The sequence below is a fragment of the Lissotriton vulgaris genome, chromosome 1_1 (assembly GCF_964263255.1).
Source record: "Lissotriton vulgaris chromosome 1_1, aLisVul1.2, whole genome shotgun sequence".
In the NCBI taxonomy this organism is placed as follows: domain Eukaryota; kingdom Metazoa; phylum Chordata; class Amphibia; order Caudata; family Salamandridae; genus Lissotriton; species Lissotriton vulgaris.
In genome coordinates, this window is record NC_141685.1 from 1,106,275,420 (window position 1) to 1,106,303,193 (window position 27,774).

The 27,774-nt window shown below is 46.9% G+C and overlaps 1 protein-coding gene across 3 annotated transcripts in view; it reads left to right on the forward strand.

Annotated features, from left to right (window-relative positions):
- LOC147748685 (A.superbus venom factor 1-like) overlaps positions 1–27,774 on the forward strand; it is a 1,068,833-nt gene that overhangs the window by 740,043 nt on the left and 301,016 nt on the right. For 2 of the 3 annotated variants that reach the window (XM_086963563.1, XM_086963565.1), the window contains exons 28-30: positions 3,030–3,180; positions 3,767–3,930; positions 27,098–27,256. In XM_086963563.1, coding sequence (XP_086819689.1) covers positions 3,030–3,180; positions 3,767–3,930; positions 27,098–27,256 — 474 coding nt within the window. The remainder of the gene's footprint in view (positions 1–3,029; positions 3,181–3,766; positions 3,931–27,097; positions 27,257–27,774) is intronic. The other variant, XM_086963569.1, reaches the window with a different exon arrangement.

Below are 27,774 nucleotides of genomic sequence, written 5' to 3' on the forward strand. Positions count from 1 at the left end.
GTTGGACCATCTCTGGCATGGATTCCTTACAGGAGGTGGAGACAGCTTTGTCAGAAGCAGACCAGGCCCTTTGAGGTGCAAGGAGATTCCCTCCCTCTTCCCCCATTGTAACCCAGGTCTGTTTAGCCCTTTCCTGACCTTCCTAGAATATTGAGAGCCACCCCGCTCCCCAGCCAGCTGTTGTCCCAAAAATCAGACAGGCGATCCACATTCCAGCAGAGGCACATGGGATGACCGAGCAAAATAATACCCACTTTCTAAAAATGGCCTTTATGAACTCAGAATGAAAAGGGCAGCCTTGCTAAAGGCTGCTTCTTTAGACGCTGAGTTCAGCCATACCAAACTTCCTTCACTTATACCTTTTTTGGGCCACGTACGTGGGTGGGACAATCCGTGCTGCAGGCCCATGAACAGCGGTGGATTCACAAGCCCTGGCACCCGCATTGCCTGTTACTGGGGGCTGACAAGTAAGTCGCACAACCAATCATAACACAATTTACCACAGGAGCACCAGCGCATTACCACTAATCAGCAGTGCGAAAAGCGTGCAGAAATGTTATACTAGTCAAAACAGAGTCGAAACCGGGAGGGCAGAAAGCAAAAACTCGGGGGAAACACGCAAAAGATGCCATGTCTAACAGTGCTGTATGTATAGTTTGAGTATGTGTCCGACTACTGCCTTCTGGATAATCCGAGCAGATGTTATGATTAATGGCCGGTTTTGTGATATTTACTTGGCAGTTATTCATGCATCTATTTAGGGAGTCTTCCAGCGCTCCCACTCTACTAATTACGTTGATTCTCCCAGGTTGTCTCCAAGGGTGCTATACAGCACATTCACTCTAATTGTTCAGTCTAGTTGTAAAATGAGGTCCCACCTTAATAGATTATGCAAGAAGTGTCAGGATCAGGTTAGAAAATGTCCTTGACTTGCCAAAAACATGTGCGGAGATGAGTGACAAACAAAATGACAGAATAGGCTCACCCGTTCTGATGGCGTAAAGCTATCAATAAGTCACAGCACCTCTTGAAGCAAGACCAAGAGAGTGGGCCCAGCCCAGCCACTTCTGGCCTATGACGGGCCAAGACTGGCCCATCTTGGCCTGGTCTTAGCCCGGGCCAAGCCCGGGCACGCCCCATGCGCATCCAGCTCTGCGGGAACAGCTCTGGGGTTTTGTAGCGTCCGCCCACCTCCAGGGGCAGGGAATAAAGTGCACAGTGCGGGTTTGGCAGGGATCAGGCAGGGGTCCGTTAATGAAGTGCTGCTGAGCGTTACGATGCAGAGCGGTCTCCCGTGCTGCGGGACCGGTTCTGGGGTCTTGTAGTGTCCGCACAACTCCTGGAGCCGAGAATAAAGTGCACAATGCAGGTCTGGCAGGGATCAGGCAGGGGTCCGTTAATGAAGTGCTGCTGAGCATTACAATGCAGAGCGGTCTCCCGCGCTGTGGCACAGGCTCTGGGGTTTTGTAGTGTCCCCCCACCTCCAGGGGCCGAGAATAAAGTGTACAGTGCGTGTCTGGCAGGGATCAGGCATGGGTCCATCAATGAAGTGCTGCTGAGCGTTAAGATGCAGAGCGGTCTCCCCCTGGACATAGTCAATTGGCAAAAATTGCCCGTATTGACTTTAGATCCAGTGTTGCCAGTGAAAGACGGAAGTTTGGACTGAACTAAATTGGGGGTCTGCCAAGAGAGCACTCCGCCTGTGGACATGTTCCTGCTCTCTGGGTTGTCTAACCTGCTACTGTTGTCCTGCTGTACAGACTGTGCTTGCGGAGGGACAGCACAACTGTCATTACTTTTTTATAGATGTGTAGTTTTCCTGGGGGTGGATTGTGGCCCCCAGGGAAACCACACATCTATAAAAACAAAATCAGGCCCCAATAGTTTTCGGCCCGTGAGCAGGAACACTGACCCCCATCAATATATCAGATTTTATTTGTCTTTAGAGCCCTGGCAGGTGGGTGATCGTGCCCCCCCCCCAGGACAAACCTAACATGTTGTTTCCCAAAATGTAGTACCCTTGAGGAGGGAGGGTGTTTGGCCCACTTCCACAAGGCCAACCCCCCAGATCAACTCCCTGGTGTCTAATGGGGTTTCCTGACAATGGAATGCAGAGCCGCCACTCGCCAGGGCCATGAAACCCTGTCAGGAAGGCCTTGTTTTAAAGGGGAGATCCTCCCCTTTCATAGGAGGCCTCCCTGAAAGCTGGAGAAGCCTTTTTCGGCCTGTTTTCTCCGCCAGAGTCAAGGGCGACCATACCTGTTGCTTCCTCAGCTCCAATGGGGAAAGTTGTGATGTCAGCGCACCTCACAGCGCACTGACTACACAGCTGAGTGGGAGGGGGTTGAGGAGAGATGCAGGAGCATTTTTCACTTCTCCCCAGGGATTATTATTTTTTTTAAAAAGAACCTCAGGTGATTTGCATCGGACGGTAATGCAAGTGTTGGCCATGGGCTGACAGACGCACCAAAGGGGTTACATTTTAAATAAACAGCTACAAATTATACAAACAATAGTAACACAAAATTAATCTATGTACTAAAGCACATTCAAATGATTAATACATGTTTTCCTTTACAACTATATTATTGAAAAGAATATTATCAACCACGATATTCTTAACAATGATATTACCAACCTGAAAAAATTATATTCTTGACAACAATATTTCTGCATCACAATATTTTTGTATTGTGATATTTTCTACCGATATTTTTGTCTTGCTATATTTACAACTCAATATACTGTCCAAATACCAAGATACACACTTAGGCATGACCTCCTATTGTTTTATTTTGGATTATTTAAATACAATATGCACTCAAATTAAAACATCAAAGCAAATCAAGGCTAGCAAATGATAGTGATTAAGGTGACAGTGCAAAATAAACACAGCTGGTGGGCTCCAGCTATTTCATTTGCTATTCCTACATTTAGTGATAACAATTATGTTGTTCTGTTGTTGCCAAGTTTTTAATACTGACTGTATTTAACTTTCTGCTTCATCTTTTCATTTGTTTTTTGCTTAGAGTTTGGAAGGAAGTATGTTGAAAGCTTCTGATTATTTGTTGAAGAAGTACCCAACCCTTACCACATCCTATGCAGTAGCTATAACCGCTTATGCTTTGGCAATGGTCAACCGCCTTCCTAATGACAAAAAGCTCATGGATATGTCAACAGGTGAGTGGCCGCAGCCTGCTTTACTAACTGAATATAGGAAATGAGAGAAGAAAATAGGGAAGAACAGGAGATTTGGTGGTACAAATTTGGTTAAAGCGAGAGCTGTGGGGCAAGGAATAAGAGCAACAACAAAGGTGAGAAATGTAAACAAAAGGGATGCATGTGACATTTGTAGGAGCAATGATAAAGAGATCTGAAGTGATGGTCTTCAGACGTGAGGGCCCCTTTGTCTCTAGTACAAGGATAGTTGAAGCACTGCACTATGTAAACAACCAGTACTGCCCAACCTACATACTTCTCCTATCCCTAAATATTTTTATGCTTCATGTGAGAGTGTGCCCTTGCAATATTCTGATAGGCTGCAGTCTAGTAAACTTCTGGAAAATAATTATTGAGAATGGCGATGTCCTTGTTTTGAAAGTATACCTATACTCTGGGTCCAGCTGTAGAATCAACACAAAGTCTTGCCAATCCTTCATGACTGAAGCACATTGATGAGAGCAGAAAATAATTCCAAGAAGGATGGTCTGCTTTGAGCCATAAATAGTCAAGAACTTATTTCTGTCCTTTTATTGTTTTTTTGCAGGTGGAACTCATTGGAATGTTCCCAAAGATAACCAGTTCAGCATTGAAGCCACCTCGTATGCTCTCCTTGCCCTTGTACGCATAAAGAAGTTTGAAAAGACAAGCGGGATCATGCAGTGGCTGAATGAGCAGAGGTTCTACGGTGGTTCTTACGGATCTACCCAGGTGAACTACACACATTGGGCTGCAACAATATAACTCCCCGGGCCTTGCATTACCCTTCTTCACTAGACATTCACTCTCACCACAATGATTGCATGTTCTGCCACCTCTTGTAACTTGTCTCAACCAAATATTAATCCTAATGCCTTCTTGGTCCAATTTTTTCTAACCTAGCAGAACTAAAAAGTAAAGTTCCCATACCCATACGATGGTCAGACCATTTTTTAATCCCGTCTGTTTGGGCCCCATCGACTCCTGTTCTGCACACCCAGTCAATCCGAAGACTAATCCGTCATGGCCCAAACTCCCGGTGGAAGGGTGGATCCAGGAAATGAAAAATCAGAAGTTCGCCCACTGGATTGAGGAGTCACTGAACACGGTGCTCCCAAAGAAATCAATTCAGAAGAAAGCGTCTCCCAACAAATCTGCATGGTTCTCTCCTGAGCTGCGTATTTTAAAACAACAATACAGAAGATTAGAGAGGACATGGAGGAAGGATTTCTCACATATTAAGAAACAGGAATACAGGGCAGCTATCGGAATATATTATCAAAGATTTCGTTCCTAACACTGCTTGCTACATCAGGGACAGTATGGCGATGATCAATCTGATAGAGCATTATCCCTTCGACCCTACTGTGAACACACTGTGCACCCTAGATGTAGAATCTCTTTACACCAATATTCCTCAAACAGCTGCACTATTGGTGATCCAAAAAATCTTAGACACACGACCCCGTCCACACAGGGTCCCAAGCCTCTTTATCCTTCAACTACTTGAGATATGTCTCTTAAAAAACTTTTTCTCATTCGAAGGGTCATACTACCAACAGATCAAGGGGACATCCATGGGGGCTATTTTTGCCCCCAACCTAGCCATTCTTTTCATGGATGCACTAGAGACTGGTGTCATCCTTCATAACAGCAATCCATTCTCTACAGGTATCTCCCTATGGCGTCGTTACATAGACGACATCTTTGTAATTTGGAACCTTGATATTGATGTGCTGAACCTGTTTCTCCACTGGTTAAACAATAATTGTGCAGACCTTTCTTTCACCATGACCCATGACAAATCACAAATAGCATTTCTTGACCTGTCAATATACCACCACGAAGGCAAATTACTCACGCGCCTCTTCAGGAAACCAACTGAGCGGAACACCCTGCTCAGTTACGAGAGTTGTCATCCGAGAGCATTAAAAGACTCATTACCCTACTCGCAGTTCCTGCGAATAAGGCGTAATTGCTCCAACAAAACTGACTATTTCAGGGAAGCAGCAGTTTTATCACACAAACTGAAAATGCGTGGCTACCCTAGAAGAATCGTCAAAGCTGCCTTAAAAAGGGCTTGGTATTGCCCAAGAGATGCCCTATTGACACCAAAGCCAAAAGAAAATAAAGACAGAATTGCATGCGTGAACACGTTTTGCCCCTTATCTAATAAAATCAGAAAATCAATCCTGAAGCACTGGCCCACTATAAATGCTGGAATCATAACCCTGGAGAGACCCCTTTTGGCATTTAAGAAAAACAAGAATCTCAAAGACCATCTGGTAAGGGCAGCCCTACCAACTCCTACTCCCCGTACCACCATTGACTCTAATTGGGGGATGCCACCACTGAAGGGCCACGTGAAATGTGGGCACTGTATTGTCTGCGACTTCACAATTGAAACCAGGAGTATCTGCCATAATGGGGTAAACTTTGAGATGAAATCATTCACAAACTGTAACACTTGCAATGTTGTGTACGCTATTTTCTGCCCATGCAACAAAATGTATGTAGGCCAGACAAGTCAAAAGGCCAAGACCAGAATCAGCCAGCATCGAAGCAGGATAAGATGCAATACGCCGAATGCCCCCTTGGTAGAACATTTCACCGAGTTGAACCACACAGCAGATGACATCAGGTGGACCATCTTGAAGTCCATCAAACTTCCGCAAAGAGGAGGGAATTTGTCCCAGATAATGAACAGAGAGGAACTTAAATCCATCATTCAATTTAATACCATCAGGACTGGTTTGAATAGGAATGAGGACTGGACCAATCTGCTTTGATTACAATGAAAATATCTGTCAGCTGGGTTCCTGTAAAAAATGTACATGGATGTTGGTAATCATTTTGTATATAGTATACTGAGCAATTTTAACCATATGACGTTTGGAATTGCATGTGTCCCTATTCACTCCTTGGGCACGCACCCTAAGCACTTTTAATTCACTACTTCCCCACTCCAATATGGCCACCGACTAGCGACCTCCTGATCACTGAAAAACGTAAAAGTAACCAACCCGGTCACTTTTGAAAATACCAAGCGTTTTTTTCTAAAAAGAAATCCGTTATTAATTAATTCATGCTAAACCTCGGCCCTTCATGAGCATGGGTATTATTTTGCACTCCTGGCGTTATTGCCTTCAGGCACGCATGAAAACTTTCTCACCACTCCAATATGTCCGCCGCCAACACGGAGGATCACATGACCCAGGTCACATGATCGCCACCTCCTCAAAGCCGTGCGCGTAAACTTCCCAACACGGAAGCTGCAACGCCAGCGCGGAACTGATGCACCGACGTCCAGACTACAGCAAGGTAAGACTCAGCCCAGCCCCTGCCCGAGCCCGTTGCGCTGACACGGTCGGCAGACTGGCACACTCCATCGTGACGGTCTCTCTCCCCTTCTCTTTATAGCGGATTGGTGTATCCACCCGACCGCTGCTACAGAGCCCCTGGAACCCGAGTAAGAACGCCAAGCTTGGCGCTCATTCGACTTCAATCAGCCATTTGGCGCTGCTACGGGATACAATTTTCCCGAGTTAAGGTGAGCAAGTACCCGCTCCTGCCCCTCAAGTTGATTGTCCACAATTTGCCCAGTGCTTAATCTGGACAACCTCTCGCCCACAGATTGTTCCTCCATTTATCTCCTCTTTACGAGGCAGCCCGAATTGGGTAGTCGTTGCAGGCCATTCAGGATATAGGTAAGGGTTGCAGCTAGACGCACGTTAGCTCACGAGCACCAACTTGGGCTTTACTAAAGTGTTCACCATGACCATTATTTCACAGCCTCTTGATCGTCATTGTACCGCAATATCGAGGCCAAACATCCATTGAAAGTGCGTCTTCAAATCCACCTCTGGGTATGCCATTGTTGTTTCAATCCAGTTTGTTTTAATCCAGCACATTTTAAGACCTGCACTCCTCCACTAATGCCTCACTGATTTGTGATATACCCGTTATTCCAGCAGTTCGTGTAATCACAAGATGTCATCTCCTCACCCACACGGAAATGACTATCTTTTACAAAATAGGCACATCCCAACCACTGCGCATTGTTCTGGTCGCCGTCAGTCAAGACAAACACCCTTCACCACACTGCGATTTCGAAAGTACATGTCAAGTAGTGTGTGACGAAGTTGACTCCTTGTCCATATCTTTGTAAAAAAGACAGAGTAGCGTTCTCTAACATATGTTTGTCTCTCTGTTTTCTCCTGTTTTCCTTTACAGGCTTGATTGTTTAATTCCAGGCATATATTAAGTCCTGATGATGATCCTTTTATCATAGAGCATAGGATCGAAACGCCGTCGACACTGTTATGTAGACATACATTGTTATTTATTGTGAATTACTGGTGTATGTTCTACTATAGGGAATACTGCCAATTTTAATTCTAAAGCAGTACCACTTTTTTGCTCAACTCTTCCTTTGCCTGATGTAAAATATTCTTTCCTCTGCACCCTTTTCACAAACTTTTTCTTTATTCTGATGAGTTCGGTACAGGCTTGTGCCTTACTTCAAACAATATTATGTTTGTTATGTGATTGAAAGATTCAAATTGACTTCGTGTCAAACATTCCTAAAATAAACTCTATGCCCGGCTGGGTATTAGAAGAACTGTACATGGTTTCCGATTGTGGTCCATATGTTATTCATTTTTCCAGAAATTGTTTTGAGCTTAGGACTGAAATAAAACAAGTCCAAGCCACTTACTATGAGGAAGGGATCACAACAGCAGCCAACTCCACCAGAGAGACCGTTCTAATTGCTAAAAAACTTCTCAAAGTCCCTGATCCCCAAGCGGCAACCGATCCTTCGGGATACCAATGTAACAAACTTGCTGAATACTTTGCCACACAAGTTCATAAAATTCTCAAACATCTCGCACAAAGAGACAATGATACACCAGAGCCGACCGCCGCAAGCCAGCATGGAAATAAACACCATCTGGAGACTATTATTTCGCTGACTCAGGAGTCATTTTTAGCCACCTTAACTTCGGTCAAATCGGGGTCACCATTGGACCTTGCACCACCCAACATTTTAAAATTGGTAGCACCTACAGTGGATCCCATTATGACCAGTCTGATCAATGCCTCCCCCTCATTAGGGATAGTCACCCTGAATGGAAAAGGGCAATGGTAAAAGCCCTACTAAAAAAACTAACATGGACCATGCAGATCTGGGCATGCTATCCACCTCCCATTGGATAACATGGCTAAGAACTGCTCAGGGCAGGTGTTAGCTTTTGGAGATATTCCCGCTTAGCGTGAATATCTCCAAAAGTTGGTAATAGGAGATAGCGATGTTAGCGACTGTTTTCAGTCTCTAACATCTTGGCACGCCCACTTTGCATCTCATTAGTGATAAATATCACTGACATGCAAAGTGGGGCCCAAGATGGTCGCTATCTCCTACTAGCTGTCGCTAACTGGTGTTAGCGGCAGCTAGGTAATAGGGAGATAATTTTATCTCCGCTTTCTTGGCTTTTAAAGCCAAAAAAGCGGAGATAAACCCCCTTGATAATATGCCCCGGGTTTCTTAAAGAAAACAGATATCTATTTTATGTCGTAACAAATAGGAATGTATAAGTCTGGTCTTTCTGAAGTCGTTTAGTTCCCTGATGTTCCATGTCAAAAGGTTAAATGTAGTCATACTGGCTCTGTAGGTATGTTGATCTTCACTGCGTCACTCACTGGGATAGATATTTGCCCTAGATATTTGCCCTACATTTGTAGGTCTACATATACTGTACGGCTGTGTGTCATTCTGCTATATGCTGTTGAATGTTCATGTGCCATTAGGTATGCATTTATACTGTAATTCCCTATTCATAAAATTGACAACAATAAACCCTACATTACCACCCCTTCCAACACCAACCCCCCAATTAGGTTGAGCGATTCTACCCTCCCAACCAACCATAGAACACCCCAGTACTTATATGTAAATCTGAAAAGGGAACCTTCCCTGGAGGCGAGGACTCGCCAGCGTAATACCCAGCCCTGAAGACAGGGTGGCCGAGCAGTTACAGGTAGGCAGGGAAACAGATTTTGGTAAGAGCTGGCTGCCGATGGTTCCATATGATCGCCGGGCTACAACATTTGCAATATATAATCAAGAGTTATACAGGATCCGACGAGCACATGGCAGTTAATCATTGTCACAGATGCAGGCATCTTCAGAGTCTTTCCTAGCCGGCTCAGTCTATTTCCTTTTGTGTGCAATCGGTTTGGCATAACGCTATGCAGATTTAACATCAGTGAACAAGTACAGTTCATTTTCGTGCATTACCTGCAATTTTGCAGGGTAGAGTAGGGCGTAAGAGACCCCGGCGTCCTGCAGTATGCATTTGACTGGTATAAATTTGTGTCTGGCCGCCTGCACAAGTGGGTTGAATTCCAGATAGAACACAATTTGGTTGCCTTTGTGAGTGATGCTGCCACTTTCCCTTGCGCTGCGTAATACAGTATCATGGTCCCGATAGTTTAGGATTTTTGCAAGGATCGGGGGAGGGGGGGGGGGTTGTACCCACAGGCAGTTTTGGGCCCAATGTGCTTTGCGCTCGTTCAACAATGAACATTTCAGAGAGGTCTGCATTAAATAGTTCTTTTAAAAGGTCTCCCACAAACGTTTCCATCTTACCCATGGCTCTAGTTTCCGGCATGCCTGTGATTTTGAGGTTGTGTCTACGAGACCTGAATTCCAAATCTTCATTCTGAGCCTTTATTCACATTCAATACTTTTTCCATATTAAGTAAATGCTCTCTGGATTAAACCTGAAAGTCATGTGTGTCAGATACCCGATTCTCAAGTTTATCAAGGCTTAGCTCTTGTGAGTCAACTTGCTTTTTAACCTGGTCCATTTGTGCTGTTAGAATGTCTAGTTTATTATCTATTGTCTGGAGGCTCAATGTAACTTCCAGCAGTATTGACTTGAGGTCCTCGTTTGCACCTTCATGTTCTTGATATTTCCTTGTTCTGTATCAGTGGGATTATCACTTTCATTCTGGTGAGGGAGCCTCTTCTTTTTGATCATTAGCTTTGTTTGCTTGGCATTGTGCTTCCCAGTGATTACAGCCATGGTTATTATAGTGCGTGTTTGCTCCTTGGATTGCTGCGAATGTGACTAATGCTTAGAGATAATTGAAATATGCTCCCTCGGATATTAGGCCTGGACAGTGATAATTGTGTTCCCACAGCATACAGTACGATCCAGATAGCTGACACGTAGTTCGCATCTTGTTTTTTCCAAGATTTATGTTGGGGCGAGTGAAATCAGTCAGCCACCCACAGCGCCAGCTAAGCCGCACACTAATATACTATGCGCGACCGCTGACCTGTGAGGGCACCCGCCCACCTCTACAAGGCAACTCCGCAAACAAATATTAGCAGTATTAGGCAACTGGACCAGCGGAAAACACAGGCAAGTCCCCAGCAGGCAGGCGGCTCACCGTATATCTCAAGGAGAGCACTGTCCCCCTGCAGGCTGCTTTTATCTAATCCGGATATTCGGATGACTGGTAGCTCTGTGTCGAGCTGCTCCTCCCTTGCAACTCACGAGCATGCTGCGTAGTCCACCTCGGACAGGACTCTCAGGCCTTACGCCCGCGAACTACGGGGCACCTCTGCCCAATGCTGGCAGCACCAAAGGGTCCAAGATGGCGCTGCGTCCTGCCCTACATCGCCTCCTCAGCAGCCGGCCCACATCTGGATTCTCACTGCAACGTACCAAAGCGGGCCTTCTTCGCCCTTAGTTGACAACGTCACCAGGTATAGAGTAGCACAGCACCCCTCGCTAGTGCACCGATTTACGTGTCCGCCACCGACCAGCCCAATATCGTCTCCGGCCACCACAATTAGTTTGTTTCCTGTGCCAATTTCAATATTGACGGATGCTGGGTCTCTCCTTAACCGCCGTCTGATCCTTGGATGTTACTCACGCCTTGTCTGGAACAGGATAAATTAAAGATTAAGTCTTGGCTGGCAGAGCCCTCTCATAGAGCATCATCTTGCTGCTTGGCGAGACCACGCCCCCCCAACAGATTCCAATACGAAGAGGGAAATCACACGAAATTGGAAAACACCAAGAGTCCCCAGGGTGGATCCATTGTGTGTGTAGCATGATATGCAGGGGATATGAGGAAGCAGTGCTCCTGCAGGATACGAGAAGAGGGCGGGCTCACTAGAACTGGGTGGAGCTTAGTAGACACTGGTGGACTGCATGCATGACCTCAATGCATCATCAGCAGATTCATCCCCAGCTGCCTCACCAGAGAGATCTCAGAATGTCAGTACGTGTGATGAGGATGCATGGAAAATGTGGGAGAATTATTGCTAAAGTGAAGCAAAAGGCAGACCATATGAGTAAACACAGTTCAATATGGGCTTTATAGATGTGGAGTGGCCTACCATTGGATATTGGGGACCTAAAATATCCGGGAACTGCCCACCTGGACGCGATGGGGCAGGAGATGCTGAGAGGAAAGGGGGTATGTTTGGTTAATTGGGAGCACTGCCTAATGTGGACTGTGGATTGTGAGAGATTTTTTTTTGTTTGTTTTTGTGAGAAAGTGCTCTTGCATGGCATGCCCCCACTTTTTGCTGAATTGCTGATGTGATTTGACTGAGTGTGCCCTGGGCTCCTGCCAATCAGGTACCTTCCCTAAAACTGCATTGAAGCCTAAACCCAATTGGCATCTCAGTCCAAAGTTCAGCCCCTGGTAAATGGTACCACTAGTGCACAGGGCACTGTGACCTGAGAAGGCCCCTAAGGGCTGCAGCACTTATTGTGCCACCCTTAGGGGCCCTGTACCCTGACACTCACACACTGCCTTTGCAGGCTGCATGTCTTGGTACAGAACAAAGTGAAGAGTCGACATGGCACACATCCCTGTGTGCCATGCCCACAAACCACTGTCCTGGCGTACATCAGTCACCCTTCTAGCTGGGTTCCCTATGCCAGTGGTGAGGGTACAGGTGCATGAGCCCTGTACCCCTACAGTACACAGGTCCATTCCTGGGCACTGTAAGTGCAGTGCTGCAATTAAGAGTGTATGGTGCTAGGAGTTTGTCATCAAGAAATCCACAGTACCATAAAGGCTACATTGAAGACTGGGAAGTTTGGTATCAAACTTCTCAGCACATTAATCCCACACTGATGCCAGTTAGGGATCTAATGTAAAATGCACCACAGATGGCATCTTAGAGATGCCCCCTGAAACTCGACCAACCTCCAGTGACCTGACTGAGTGGCTGCCTAGGCTGCAACTCGAAGACATGTTTCTTGGCCCCTGGGTCCAGAACTTGTCGCTCTAGGGGCCCTGAAACAATGAACATCCTGGGATGAGGTGCCAAGCCTCCTCCCCCAGGATGGACCGGGTTCACGAAGGAGAAGCTTCAAAGGCATACTACCTTTGTGATCCTCTCCAGACAACTTGCTGCTCTCAGCAACTGGTCCCCATTGGTTCTACCCCCCACTTTGGCCGTGAGAACCGGCTGGAAAAACAAGTGAGGAAGAGAGGTGTGCCCACCTCTGCCAACTCCACCCCTAAGGTGAGGGAGGTGAGGTGAAGCACAACCTTGAGTCCCTGCCATCTTGAGGATGGGTGACCCAGACAACCAGGTACAAGCTCCTGCCCCCCCCACTGAAGAGTGGCAGAATAGGGGGTGTACCCACCCCAGGGAAATGACCCATTGGTCCTTGCCCTTTACCTACCTGTAACACCCCTAAATGTAATATTTAGGGGTACCCTGAATCTTCCTTCCTCAGATCCAGCAACCACAAGAAAAGAAGAGAAGAAGGACGAGAAGCCGTGCAGAGCTAACAAGAGGATGACGCCCACTGACTTGGCCCCAGCCCTACAGGCCTGTCTCCCCTCAAACATGCTCCTGCAAAACCCAGGCGAGTCCAGTGGCCAGCAACCTCAAAAACCCCGGAGGACCTGCCTGCCTTCACTTTAAGGACTGTTTCTCCCATGAACACCGGACTTGTTTAAACTGCAGCTTCTGGTGCCAGCCAGAAACCGCGAATCCAGCCCACTCTGCACCCGCTGAACCCAGCTCGAGCTTAAGTGGAAAAACACCATGAGGAGGTCCCCCCCGGCGATCCTGACCTGAGATCCGGTGACTCCTGACCTGCCTCAAGCCTCAGGAAGACGCCTGCAGCCTCAATTCTGAGGACCCCCCCTACCATGACCAGAGTGGGTAAGAAAATCCAATGACCCAAGGCACCCCTGCACCCGACGCCCCACGGCCTTGTGTGCCCAACCCTGTGGTTGGTGCCTAACCAACCCTCAACATCCCCACTTATCCCTCGAAGTGGTTGTTGCTCCAGGAAGATCCGCGTCCCTGAGCCTGCAGTGTTTCTTTGTCCCAGAGAATCTCCATTGAAATCAACAGGGCACCGGACCTCAAAGCAGCATCCTGCACCCGGCCGCCCTAGTGCAGCTGAGGGTGCCCCTTTTGTGCTTACTTGGTCACCAAACTGCCCTGAACTTAACCCAGGAGCTTTGCTCCCACAACCTCTTGGCCTGCTTGCCAGCAGCTACCAACCGGAGTCCCCCTATCCTTCTCAGGATAACATTGGGACTGATTACCTACCTGGTAACTGATTACCTCTTTTTCCTCAAAGAATAACATTCACACTTTTTCTCCCCAAAAGTTTCCAAGTGTCGACTTTTGAAAACTAAGAATATTCCTGAAATCACCCAAATAACCATAACACATTTTCTCAACTATTTGTAGAAGATGTCCCGGTGCTGAATCTAGGTATTCAGCACCGAGTAAGAAAAGTATTATTAAAGTAACTTACCTGCTAAGTGAATTTCCTCCTATAGGATAACATTGGTGTCAACTTTTGAAATACAATAATATTCTTTAAAAATCGTACCTCTAACTAAAACAAATTCACTCAACTGTTTTCAGGAAATGTCCCAGGGCTGAATCTAGCATCCAATCATGTGTTAGCAAAAGTAATCTGAAAAGTAATTAATTGCATTTTACTTAAAAAAGCCCATTCATTCAAATGTACAATACCTGCTAAGTGTTGCAAACTGCTTACTTAAACTGCAACCAAAATCAGTACAAGTTATACTGCAATTTTGAACTGTATTCATACAAGTAATTTACTACTGCAAAGTATGTTTATGCCTACCTGTGCCAGGCATGCTTGGTTCTAGAAATAAAACAACAGTATATTTTTTAATACAAAAACAAATGGCCTAGAGTTCAGTTCTTGAGTGTGGAATTCATTTGCTGACTGAGTGTGTACATCAAATGCTTAACATTTTCCTCTGACACTGCCTTACTGCTCAACCAAGCTACCACTTTAGAGTGTAAGGTTCTATCTAACGTTAACCTCTGCCAAACCTCTGGAGACCCTTGGACTCTATACACACTGTACCTCACTTTGGTGCAGTATATATAGAGCCAGTTTCTTACAGTTTTGTTTTCCTGAATGACTGAATGTGTCTATATTTGACTATGGATGCAAAACCCAATAACGTTTGTTTACAAAAGAAAAAAGTTAATAGTGCTGCAGCATTTTGTTTTACATTTAAATTAAATATATGACATTAATATAGTACAATTTAGAAAATCTATACTAGTCATTTCTCCTGCAGCTCATATCTCCTTCTGGGAATGTATAAAGAAAAGTCAAAAAAGTTCATTTAAATGTTCAAAACTAGTATTTTAAATATAAGTATAAACTAATTTGCATTTTTTTTCTAAATGTAAAGAAAATGCTAAAGCACCAAAAACTTAATTTTATATCAAATGTAATCACATTGAATTTATAAAATGTTAATTATTTTTCTGCAAGGTTAAATTAAAAAAATTCCCACTTAAAATAAAAAAAGACGTATATATATATATTTATTTGGAATAACAATATTAAAAGTGATGTAAAGAATTAATTGTAAGTAATTTAAATGTGTTTTAATAAATAGTCATATTTAATAAAAAATACTAATTAATAGTAAATCTTTTTTATTTGCAGATTTCATTTATATCGATTTTTAAATAGTTTAAATAATTTAATTTGTTTAAACATAATTTCCTATGGGGTTTTATTTTAAGGCCTATCTCCATTATTTTCTAATTGCGTACATTGTAGTACCATTGGCCGGCAATGTGTGGTGCTGGACTTAATCCAGCTCTGATCTGGAGCACATTTACTACTTTTTTGAGTTCTTTTAGGCTTTAAAACCCGTCCCTAACTCCTCCTGAAGGCAATCCCATTAGTAGTAAGTATGCCCCTTTTTCAAGCCCCTGGTTCTTCCCATATTTACTACTAACGAATAAATATTATAAGAGTGGTAGAAGCTGGAGATTTACTTTCATAGGCTTGTATACATGCGTACTACAAAATGCAGTTTGTGAATTGAGCCCGCTGTGTTTGTCACTGGAAATACCAGCAAAATGGGTGTAATGTCAGCCAAATGTTGGACTTATCAGGGACTGACTAAGCCACATTTCAGGCAACTAGCACCCCAACCCCTCCCTGTAATTGGCAACATTAGTCACGTGTCAAGTCAGTGTTTGAGTAAGTCAGCTCTGCATCAACCCACAAGGACAGGGGCGGCCAGCATGACTCGCGGGATGTGAGGTTCGTGGGGGTGTCACGAAGGGGTTGCGGGGTGTGTTGTGCGGGGCGGAGCGGGGTTTGGAAATTAAAAAAAAATAATAATCACCTCGAGGCTGGGTCCTGCATCTTCTGTGCTCCTGCTCTCTCGAGTCCACTCCCAGGAACAGGAAGCTGGCAGCCAGGCTCCCTCCCCTAAGCCAATAACAACACAGCAGTGCAGCGTTGTGATTGTTCTGGTCATGGGCTGTAGGGGTGGGCATGTTCTCTATGCAGGCTTTAATACAGCCGGCATAGAGAATAGGGAAGTGCTCATGACTTACTTTAGACGGCCCGAGGGGGCTGACCAAACAGTCATTGCGCACTTGAGTTAGCAAGCTACTCCCCCCTGCCCTGCTCCATGAGCAGAGCAGCCCGCCCACCCGCTTGCCCGCCTAGGAAACATAACATGATAATAACTGAAAGTTATTAACATGTTATGTTTCCTCTTGTCTCACTGCTTGAAAGCAGTGGGTTGATGCTTTTCGCCATAGCTGAGTAGCCGCCATTGCTCAGGAAAGCTCCCTGGTTGAGGAAGACTCAGTTACATGCCAAGTAGGTGCCTTTGGAAGGTGGCAGACCAGACTATTAAAGTCTCTGCACCTCTGAAAAGCAGGAAAGTAGAAATGAGTACAGTCAAAAGAGGGGTTCATTTGTCAACTTATATTAAGGTATTTGCCATTTCTTTCTGGAAATGTTCTCTCACTCGTGCAGAACCAGGTGCACTAATCATAAGAGAGAAAAAGACAACTATAAAGACAGTGGTGACCATAGAAACAGATACACTGGAAGAAAGATACAGTCACCTTGGAGACAATGGAGACAATCAGTGACAGAAAGAGAGGTGCCTCTCACTAACTACAGAACCACCTACATAGACAGCATGAAAGAGGCATCACAACGACCACAGAATACAACTGTGAAAGGAGGAGAGGTGCCTCTCAGTGATCATGGAAACTGATACATAGCTAGTAAGAGAGTGGCGTATCGACAAGCAGTGACTACCTTCGACACCGCCACCTTCCCGGAGAGCTGGAAGCACGCCGAACTCCGCGCTCTACTAAAGAAACCAACAGCGGACCCCACCGAACTCAAGAATTAACGCCCCATCTCGCTCCTCCCGTTTCCAGCCAAAGTCATCGAGAAGACCGTCAACTCGAGACGAATGGATCCCTCGACCCCTCACAGTCTGGCTTCCGAGCCAACCACAGCACCGAGACCGCCCTCATCGCTGCCACCGATGACATCCGAGCCCTGATGGACAACGGAGAAACAGCGGCCCTCATCCTCCTAGACCTCTCCGCGGCATTCGACACTGTCTGCCACCGCACCCTAGTGCAGCGCCTCAGCAACGTCGGAATCCAGGAGAAGGCACTGGAATGGATCATCTCCTTCCTCGACGGAAGAACACAGAGAGTCCGTCTACCACCGTACAAGTCAGAGGCCACCGAAGTCATCTGCGGCGTCCCTCAAGGATCCTCGCTGAGCCCCACCCTCTTCAACGTCTACATGAGCCCCCTCGCGGCCATCGCACGCCAACACAACCTCAACATCATCTCCTACGCTGACGACACCCAGCTGATCCTCTCCCTGACCAACGACCCCGCCGCCGCCAGAGCCAACCTTCACGAAGGGATGAAAGACGTAGCCGAGTGGATGACGACCAGCCGCCTGAAACTGAACTCAGACAAGACGGAAATCCTCATCCTGGGCTCCTCGCCCTCCGCCTGGGACGACTCCTGGTGGCCCCCCGCCCTGGGCACCGCACCCAAACCGACAGACCACGCACGCAACCTGGGCTTCATCCTGGACTCCTCCCTCTCCATGACCAGACAAGTCAACGCCGTCTCCTCGTCGTGCTTCAACATCCTGCGCATGATACGGAAGATCTTCCGGTGGATCCCCACCGAGACCAGGAAGACGGTCACCCAGGCCCTCGTCACCAGCCGACTGGACTACGGCAACGCCCTCTACGCCGGAACACCGGCCAAGCTCCAGAAGAGACTCCAGCGGATCCAGAACACCTCAGCCAGACTCATCCTCGACATCCCACGACACAGCCACATCTCTGGACATCTGAGAGACCTGCATTGGCTCCCCGTCAACAAAAGAATCACCTTCCGTCTCCTCACCCACGCACACAAAGCCCTACATGATCAAGGCCCGAGCTACCTCAACAACCGCATCAACTTCTACGCTCCCAAACGCCACCTCCGATCAGCCAGCCACGCCCTCGCCGCCGTCCCCCGCATCCGAAGAACGACATCAGGAGGAAGGTCCTTCTCCTACCTGGCCGCCAAGACCTGGAACTCCCTCCCTCCCGACCTGCGCCTGACCCCAAGACCACCTCTCCTTCAGGAAGAAGCTCAAGACCTGGCTGTTCGAGCAGTAGCAACACCCCCCCCCCCCCCCAAGCGCCTTGAGACCCTCCGGGTAAGTAGTGCGCTCTATAAATGTCTCTGATTGATTGATTGATTGACTTCGGGAGTGATGTCCCCCACTAACCTTAGAAACGAGCTGAAAATAAGAGAGATGCATCTCAGGGACAGAGAGAGAGAGGGAGGCACTCAATGAAATGGAAACATATATATATATATATATATATATATATATATATATATATATATATATATATATATATATATATATATATATATCCTAACAACTTTTTCCCAAAGGGGAAAACAACGGGTCGCTTGTTGCCCTTTTGATTTGAAAAATAAAAAGGATTGCTGTTTAAATCCAAGCTGGTTGTGCGACCCGTTGTTTTCCCCTTTGGGAAAAATTTGTTGGGATAATTAGCGGCTTGGTTCTGCCGCAGGATACCGCACATGCGAGAGCGCTCCCGAGAAGGAACCGTTGTGGAGGTGATATATATATATATATATATATATATATATATATATATATATATATATATATATATATATATATATATATATATATATATATATATATATATATATATATATATCCAACAAAAGTACAGGAACCCTTTTGGGAGCAACCACACAACGAACTCAATTGTGAACTCCTTTATTTTCAGGTACTTGCCAGCAGGTTTTCAAAGGTGAGGTCTCTTAAAAATCAAACGCCAAATGCATTTCGAGAGCAGAGCTCTCTTCGTCAGTGGCAGAAGTCAATTCAGCTGCTGGAGCCTTCCCTTTAGTGATCAGTCCCCGCCCTCGTGGCGTCAGCAAACAGTGGCGTTTTCTGGGATCTGAAGTCCTTAGTGAAGGTGGGATGCACTCCAGAAAATTAATTGCAAATAAATCCGCAGTGGGTAAGAGGCACAACTCCCTTGTCAGCCTGCCCCGCTTTTTAGTAACTGATGGAGTGTACAAGGAGACACCCCTGCAGCGCTCCAAGACGTTCGTGTCCATAAACTCCTCTGTGATGAAGAGCTGACTCCGCTTTCTCAGCAGCGGGTCACTCCCACGACCGGGCGGCCGTTATAAATCCAACAAAAGTACAGGAACCCTTTTGGGAGCAACCACACAACGAACTCAATTGTGAACTCCTTTATTTTCAGGTACTTGCCAGCAGGTTTTCAAAGGTGAGGTCTCTTAAAAATCAAACGCCAAATGCATTTCGAGAGCAGAGCTCTCTTCGTCAGTGGCAGAAGTCAATTCAGCTGCTGGAGCCTTCCCTTTAGTGATCAGTCCCCGCCCTCGTGGCGTCAGCAAACAGTGGCGTTTTCTGGGATCTGAAGTCCTTAGTGAAGGTGGGATGCACTCCAGAAAATTAATTGCAAATAAATCCGCAGTGGGTAAGAGGCACGACTCCCTTGTCAGCCTGCCCCGCTTTTTAGTAACTGATGGAGTGTACAAGGAGACACCCCTGCAGCGCTCCAAGACGTTCGTGTCCATAAACTCCTCTGTGATGAAGAGCTGGCTCCGCTTTCTCAGCAGCGGGACACTCCCACGACCGGGCGGCCGTTATAAATCCAACAAAAGTACAGGAACCCTTTTGGGAGCAACCACACAACGAACTCAATTCTGAACTCCTTTATTTTCAGGTACTTGCCAGCAGGTTTTCAAAGGTGAGGTCTCTTAAAAATCAAACGCCAAATGCATTTCGAGAGCAGAGCTCTCTTCGTCAGTGGCAGAAGTCAATTCAGCTGCTGGAGCCTTCCCTTTAGTGATCAGTCCCCGCCCTCGTGGCGTCAGCAAACAGTGGCGTTTTCTGGGATCTGAAGTCCTTAGTGAAGGTGGGATGCACTCCAGAAAATTAATTGCAAATAAATCCGCAGTGGGTAAGAGGCACGACTCCCTTGTCAGCCTGCCCCGCTTTTCAGTAACTGATGGAGTGTACAAGGAGACACCCCTGCAGCGCTCCAAGACGTTCGTGTCCATAAACTCCTCTGTGATGAAGAGCTGACTCCGCTTTCTCAGCAGCGGGTCACTCCCACGACCGGGCGGCCGTTATAAATCCAACAAAAGTACAGGAACCCTTTTGGGAGCAACCACACAACGAACTCAATTGTGAACTCCTTTATTTTCAGGTACTTGCCAGCAGGTTTTCAAAGGTGAGGTCTCTTAAAAATCAAACGCCAAATGCATTTCGAGAGCAGAGCCCTCTTTGTCAGTGGCAGAAGTCAATTCAGCTGCTGGAGCCTTCCCTTTAGTGATCAGTCCCCGCCCTCGTGGCATCAGCAAACAGTGGCGTTTTCTGGGATCTGAAGTCCTTAGTGAAGGTGGGATGCACTCCAGAAAATTAATTGCAAATAAATCCGCAGTGGGTAAGAGGCACGACTCCCTTGTCAGCCTGCCCCGCTTTTTAGTAACTGATGGAGTGTACAAGGAGACACCCCTGCAGCGCTCCAAGACGTTCGTGTCCATAAACTCCTCTGTGATGAAGAGCTGGCTCCGCTTTCTCAGCAGCGGGTCACTCCCACGACCGGGCGGCCGTTATAAATCCAACAAAAGTACAGGAACCCTTTTGGGAGCAACCACACAACGAACTCAATTGTGAACTCCTTTATTTTCAGGTACTTGCCAGCAGGTTTTCAAAGGTGAGGTCTCTTAAAAATCAAACGCCAAATGCATTTCGAGAGCAGAGCTCTCTTCGTCAGTGGCAGAAGTCAATTCAGCTGCTGGAGCCTTCCCTTTAGTGATCAGTCCCCGCCCTCGTGGCGTCAGCAAACAGTGGCGTTTTCTGGGATCTGAAGTCCTTAGTGAAGTTGGGATGCACTCCAGAAAATTAATTGCAAATAAATCCGCAGTGGGTAAGAGGCACGACTCCCTTGTCAGCCTGCCCCGCTTTTTAGTAACTGATGGAGTGTACAAGGAGACACCCCTGCAGCGCTCCAAGACGTTCGTGTCCATAAAATCCTCTGTGATGAAGAGCTGGCTCCGCTTTCTCAGCAGCGGGTCACTCACACGACCGGGCGGCGGTTATAAATCCAACAAAAGTACAGGAACCCTTTTGGGAGCAACCACACAACGAACTCAATTGTGAACTCCTTTATTTTCAGGTACTTGCCAGCAGGTTTTCAAAGGTGAGGTCTCTTAAAAATCAAACGCCAAATGCATTTCGAGAGCAGAGCTCTCTTCGTCAGTGGCAGAAGTCAATTCAGCTGCTGGAGCCTTCCCTTTAGTGATCAGTCCCCGCCCTCGTGGCGTCAGCAAACAGTGGCGTTTTCTGGGATCTGAAGTCCTTAGTGAAGGTGGGATGCACTCCAGAAAATTAATTGCAAATAAATCCGCAGTGGGTAAGAGGCACGACTCCCTTGTCAGCCTGCCCCGCTTTTTAGTAACTGATGGAGTGTACAAGGAGACACCCCTGCAGCGCTCCAAGACGTTCGTGCCCATAAACTCCTCTGTGATGAAGAGCTGGCTCCGCTTTCTCAGCAGCGGGTCACTCCCACGACCGGGCGGCCGTTATAAATCCAACAAAAGTACAGGAACCCTTTTGGGAGCAACCACACAACGAACTCAATTGTGAACTCCTTTATTTTCAGGTACTTGCCAGCAGGTTTTCAAAGGTGAGGTCTCTTAAAAATCAAACGCCAAATGCATTTCGAGAGCAGAGCTCTCTTCGTCAGTGGCAGAAGTCAATTCAGCTGCTGGAGCCTTCCCTTTAGTGATCAGTCCCCGCCCTCGTGGCGTCAGCAAACAGTGGCGTTTTCTGGGATCTGAAGTCCTTAGTGAAGGTGGGATGCACTCCAGAAAATTAATTGCAAATAAATCCGCAGTGGGTAAGAGGCACGACTCCCTTGTCAGCCTGCCCCGCTTTTTAGTAACTGATGGAGTGTACAAGGAGACACCCCTGCAGCGCTCCAAGACGTTCGTGTCCATAAACTCCTCTGTGATGAAGAGCTGGCTCCGCTTTCTCAGCAGCGGGTCACTCCCACGACCGGGCGGCCGTTATAAATCCAACAAAAGTACAGGAACCCTTTTGGGAGCAACCACACAACGAACTCAATTGTGAACTCCTTTATTTTCAGGTACTTGCCAGCAGGTTTTCAAAGGTGAGGTCTCTTAAAAATCAAACGCCAAATGCATTTCGAGAGCAGAGCTCTCTTCGTCAGTGGCAGAAGTCAATTCAGCTGCTGGAGCCTTCCCTTTAGTGATCAGTCCCCGCCCTCGTGGCGTCAGCAAACAGTGGCGTTTTCTGGGATCTGAAGTCCTTAGTGAAGGTGGGATGCACTCCAGAAAATTAATTGCAAATAAATCCGCAGTGGGTAAGAGGCACGACTCCCTTGTCAGCCTGCCCCGCTTTTTAGTAACTGATGGAGTGTACAAGGAGACACCCCTGCAGCGCTCCAAGACGTTCGTGTCCATAAACTCCTCTCTGATGAAGAGCTGGCTCCGCTTTCTCAGCAGCGGGTCACTCCCACGACCGGGCGGCCGTTATAAATCCAACAAAAGTACAGGAACCCTTTTGGGAGCAACCACACAACGAACTCAATTGTGAACTCCTTTATTTTCAGGTACTTGCCAGCAGGTTTTCAAAGGTGAGGTCTCTTAAAAATCAAACGCCAAATGCATTTCGAGAGCAGAGCTCTCTTCGTCAGTGGCAGAAGTCAATTCAGCTGCTGGAGCCTTCCCTTTAGTGATCAGTCCCCGCCCTCGTGGCGTCAGCAAACAGTGGCGTTTTCTGGGATCTGAAGTCCTTAGTGAAGGTGGGATGCACTCCAGAAAATTAATTGCAAATAAATCCGCAGTGGGTAAGAGGCACGACTCCCTTGTCAGCCTGCCCCGCTTTTTAGTAACTGATGGAGTGTACAAGGAGACACCCCTGCAGCGCTCCAAGACGTTCGTGTCCATAAACTCCTCTGTGATGAAGAGCTGGCTCCGCTTTCTCAGCAGCGGGTCACTCCCACGACCGGGCGGCCGTTATAAATCCAACAAAAGTACAGGAACCCTTTTGGGAGCAACCACACAACGAACTCAATTGTGAACTCCTTTATTTTCAGGTACTTGCCAGCAGGTTTTCAAAGGTGAGGTCTCTTAAAAATCAAACGCCAAATGCATTTCGAGAGCAGAGCTCTCTTCGTCAGTGGCAGAAGTCAATTCAGCTGCTGGAGCCTTCCCTTTAGTGATCAGTCCCCGCCCTCGTGGCGTCAGCAAACAGTGGCGTTTTCTGGGATCTGAAGTCCTTAGTGAAGGTGGGATGCACTCCAGAAAATTAATTGCAAATAAATCCGCAGTGGGTAAGAGGCACGACTCCCTTGTCAGCCTGCCCCGCTTTTTAGTAACTGATGGAGTGTACAAGGAGACACCCCTGCAGCGCTCCAAGACGTTCGTGTCCATAAACTCCTCTCTGATGAAGAGCTGGCTCCGCTTTCTCAGCAGCGGGTCACTCCCACGACCGGGCGGCCGTTATAAATCCAACAAAAGTACAGGAACCCTTTTGGGAGCAACCACACAACGAACTCAATTGTGAACTCCTTTATTTTCAGGTACTTGCCAGCAGGTTTTCAAAGGTGAGGTCTCTTAAAAATCAAACGCCAAATGCATTTCGAGAGCAGAGCTCTCTTCGTCAGTGGCAGAAGTCAATTCAGCTGCTGGAGCCTTCCCTTTAGTGATCAGTCCCCGCCCTCGTGGCGTCAGCAAACAGTGGCGTTTTCTGGGATCTGAAGTCCTTAGTGAAGGTGGGATGCACTCCAGAAAATTAATTGCAAATAAATCCGCAGTGGGTAAGAGGCACGACTCCCTTGTCAGCCTGCCCCGCTTTTTAGTAACTGATGGAGTGTACAAGGAGACACCCCTGCAGCGCTCCAAGACGTTCGTGTCCATAAACTCCTCTGTGATGAAGAGCTGGCACCGCTTTCTCAGCAGCGGGTCACTCCCACGACCGGGCGGCCGTTATAAATCCAACAAAAGTACAGGAACCCTTTTGGGAGCAACCACACAACGAACTCAATTGTGAACTCCTTTATTTTCAGGTACTTACCAGCAGGTTTTCAAAGGTGAGGTCTCTTAAAAATCAAACGCCAAATGCATTTCGAGAGCAGAGCTCTCTTCGTCAGTGGCAGAAGTCAATTCAGCTGCTGGAGCCTTCCCTTTAGTGATCAGTCCCCGCCCTCGTGGCGTCAGCAAACAGTGGCGTTTTCTGGGATCTGAAGTCCTTAGTGAAGGTGGGATGCACTCCAGAAAATTAATTGCAAATAAATCCGCAGTGGGTAAGAGGCACGACTCCCTTGTCAGCCTGCCCCGCTTTTTAGTAACTGATGGAGTGTACAAGGAGACACCCCTGCAGCGCTCCAAGACGTTCGTGTCCATAAACTCCTCTGTGATGAAGAGCTGGCTCCGCTTTCTCAGCAGCGGGTCACTCCCACGACCGGGCGGCCGTTATAAATCCAACAAAAGTACAGGAACCCTTTTGGGAGCAACCACACAACGAACTCAATTGTGAACTCCTTTATTTTCAGGTACTTGCCAGCAGGTTTTCAAAGGTGAGGTCTCTTAAAAATCAAACGCCAAATGCATTTCGAGAGCAGAGCTCTCTTCGTCAGTGGCAGAAGTCAATTCAGCTGCTGGAGCCTTCCCTTTAGTGATCAGTCCCCGCCCTCGTGGCGTCAGCAAACAGTGGCGTTTTCTGGGATCTGAAGTCCTTAGTGAAGGTGGGATGCACTCCAGAAAATTAATTGCAAATAAATCTGCAGTGGGTAAGAGGCACGACTCCCTTGTCAGCCTGCCCCGCTTTTTAGTAACTGATGGAGTGTACAAGGAGACACCCCTGCAGCGCTCCAAGACGTTCGTGTCCATAAACTCCTCTGTGATGAAGAGCTGGCTCCGCTTTCTCAGCAGCGGGTCACTCCCACGACCGGGCGGCCGTTATAAATCCAACAAAAGTACAGGAACCCTTTTGGGAGCAACCACAAAACAAACTCAATTGTGAACTCCTTTATTTTCAGGTACTTGCCAGCAGGTTTTCAAAGGTGAGGTCTCTTAAAAATCAAACACCAAATGCATTTCGAGAGCATAGCTCTCTTCGTCAGTGGCAGAAGTCAATTCAGCTGCTGGAGCCTTCCCTTTAGTGATCAGTCCCCGCCCTCGTGGCGTCAGCAAACAGTGGCGTTTTCTGGGATCTGAAGTCCTTAGTGAAGGTGGGATGCACTCCAGAAAATTAATTGCAAATAAATCCGCAGTGGGTAAGAGGCACGACTCCCTTGTCAGCCTGCCCCGCTTTTTAGTAACTGATGGAGTGTACAAGGAGACACCCCTGCAGCGCTCCAAGACGTTCGTGTCCATAAACTCCTCTGTGATGAAGAGCTGGCTCCGCTTTCTCAGCAGCGGGTCACTCCCACGACCCGGCGGCCGTTATAAATCCAACAAAAGTACAGGAACCCTTTTGGGAGCAACCACACAACGAACTCAATTGTGAACTCCTTTATTTTCAGGTACTTGCCAGCAGGTTTTCAAAGGTGAGGTCTCTTAAAAATCAAACGCCAAATGCATTTCGAGAGCAGAGCTCTCTTCGTCAGTGGCAGAAGTCAATTCAGCTGCTGGAGCCTTCCCTTTAGTGATCAGTCCCCGCCCTCGTGGCGTCAGCAAACAGTGGCGTTTTCTGGGATCTGAAGTCCTTAGTGAAGGTGGGATGCACTCCAGAAAATTAATTGCAAATAAATCCGCAGTGGGTAAGAGGCACGACTCCCTTGTCAGCCTGCCCCGCTTTTTAGTAACTGATGGAGTGTACAAGGAGACACCCCTGCAGCGCTCCAAGACGTTCGTGTCCATAAACTCCTCTGTGATGAAGAGCTGGCTCCGCTTTCTCAGCAGCGGGTCACTCCCACGACCCGGCGGCCGTTATAAATCCAACAAAAGTACAGGAACCCTTTTGGGAGCAACCACACAACGAACTCAATTGTGAACTCCTTTATTTTCAGGTACTTGCCAGCAGGTTTTCAAAGGTGAGGTCTCTTAAAAATCAAACGCCAAATGCATTTCGAGAGCAGAGCTCTCTTCGTCAGTGGCAGAAGTCAATTCAGCTGCTGGAGCCTTCCCTTTAGTGATCAGTCCCCGCCCTCGTGGCGTCAGCAAACAGTGGCGTTTTCTGGGATCTGAAGTCCTTAGTGAAGGTGGGATGCACTCCAGAAAATTAATTGCAAATAAATCCGCAGTGGGTAAGAGGCACGACTCCCTTGTCAGCCTGCCCCGCTTTTTAGTAACTGATGGAGTGTACAAGGAGACACCCCTGCAGCCCTCCAAGACGTTCGTGTCCATAAACTCCTCTGTGATGAAGAGCTGGCTCCGCTTTCTCAGCAGCGGGTCACTCCCACGATATAGTAAAAGAGAAGCAATTCATTGACCAGAGAAAAAGTTTTAAAAAAAGGTGCTTAATACTGATGTAAGCAACAAATACATTCAGAGTAATAGAGAACTATCTCAACGACCATAGAGTCACAAAGTGACGGCCAGAAAAGTGCATCTCATTGATCAAAGAATCATACATTGAAAGGTACATTCATTAATCTCAATTACCACAAAGATAAACTTGGCTTAGTTTCAAGGATAGAGGCTTCTCGCTGAACATAGAGGCAAGAAGCGACAGTTAGAGACGCCTCTCACTGACCTACACACTGATAGTGAACACGTCTCCGAAACCATAGTGACAAGATTGGTGCCCTTCACTGACCTTGGAAACTTAGACTGATAGTAAGGGGGGCATCTCAACACCCATTGAGTAAACAGTGACACTAAGAAATGTGCCTATGACTGTCAGAATTCTGTACCGACATCAACTGAGGACACAGGAATGAAATAAATGACAAATCCACAATTATTCATGTGACATCATTTTTGTCTTTCTTTCATATCCAGGCAACAGTCATGGTGTTCCAGGCTATGGCGAAGTACGTGATGGAAGCCCCAGACCAGCCAGAGTTAAATCTACATGTTTCCATAAAGCTGCCTGGGCGATCAAAAGCGATACCTCACCTGATCACCCGAAATAACGCCATGGTGTCAAGAAGCGAACGGGTACTTTTCTAAAGAACCGCATGCTCCATTAAGAAGAGTTTTATGATGGCCTCTAGTTTGTACTCTTGTTTTGCTCTTCTTTGCAGTGTTTTGTTTTTTCTTCCATTCAATATATTTTGTGCATCTCAACTCAAGCAGCCATCGGAAAATGCTGCCTTAAGAGAAGGCAAAATCAATGTGTTCCAGACCGCATTTTCGTGCCTGTGCAAAAATTGTAACCACCTTACAGTGGGGGCTATTGAGCTGAATATTTCTTTTCAACATTTCTGGCCTACAAAATTCCGAACCTTTTCCCAATGTGTCTATTCCACCTTGTGCAAGCCTAGAACAATCTGGGCAGTGAAACATCACAGGGTCGGAGAGAGGATTTCGCCCACACGGGTATATATACTTCGTTACTTAGTTGCACACATTGTTTGCACCCATTGTGATATTCTCAGAGTGAGGCTATTGAACAAGAGAGTCAAATATACCTGGATTTTGTTATGGAGGAAGATTTGCCATTAATTGGCTCTATA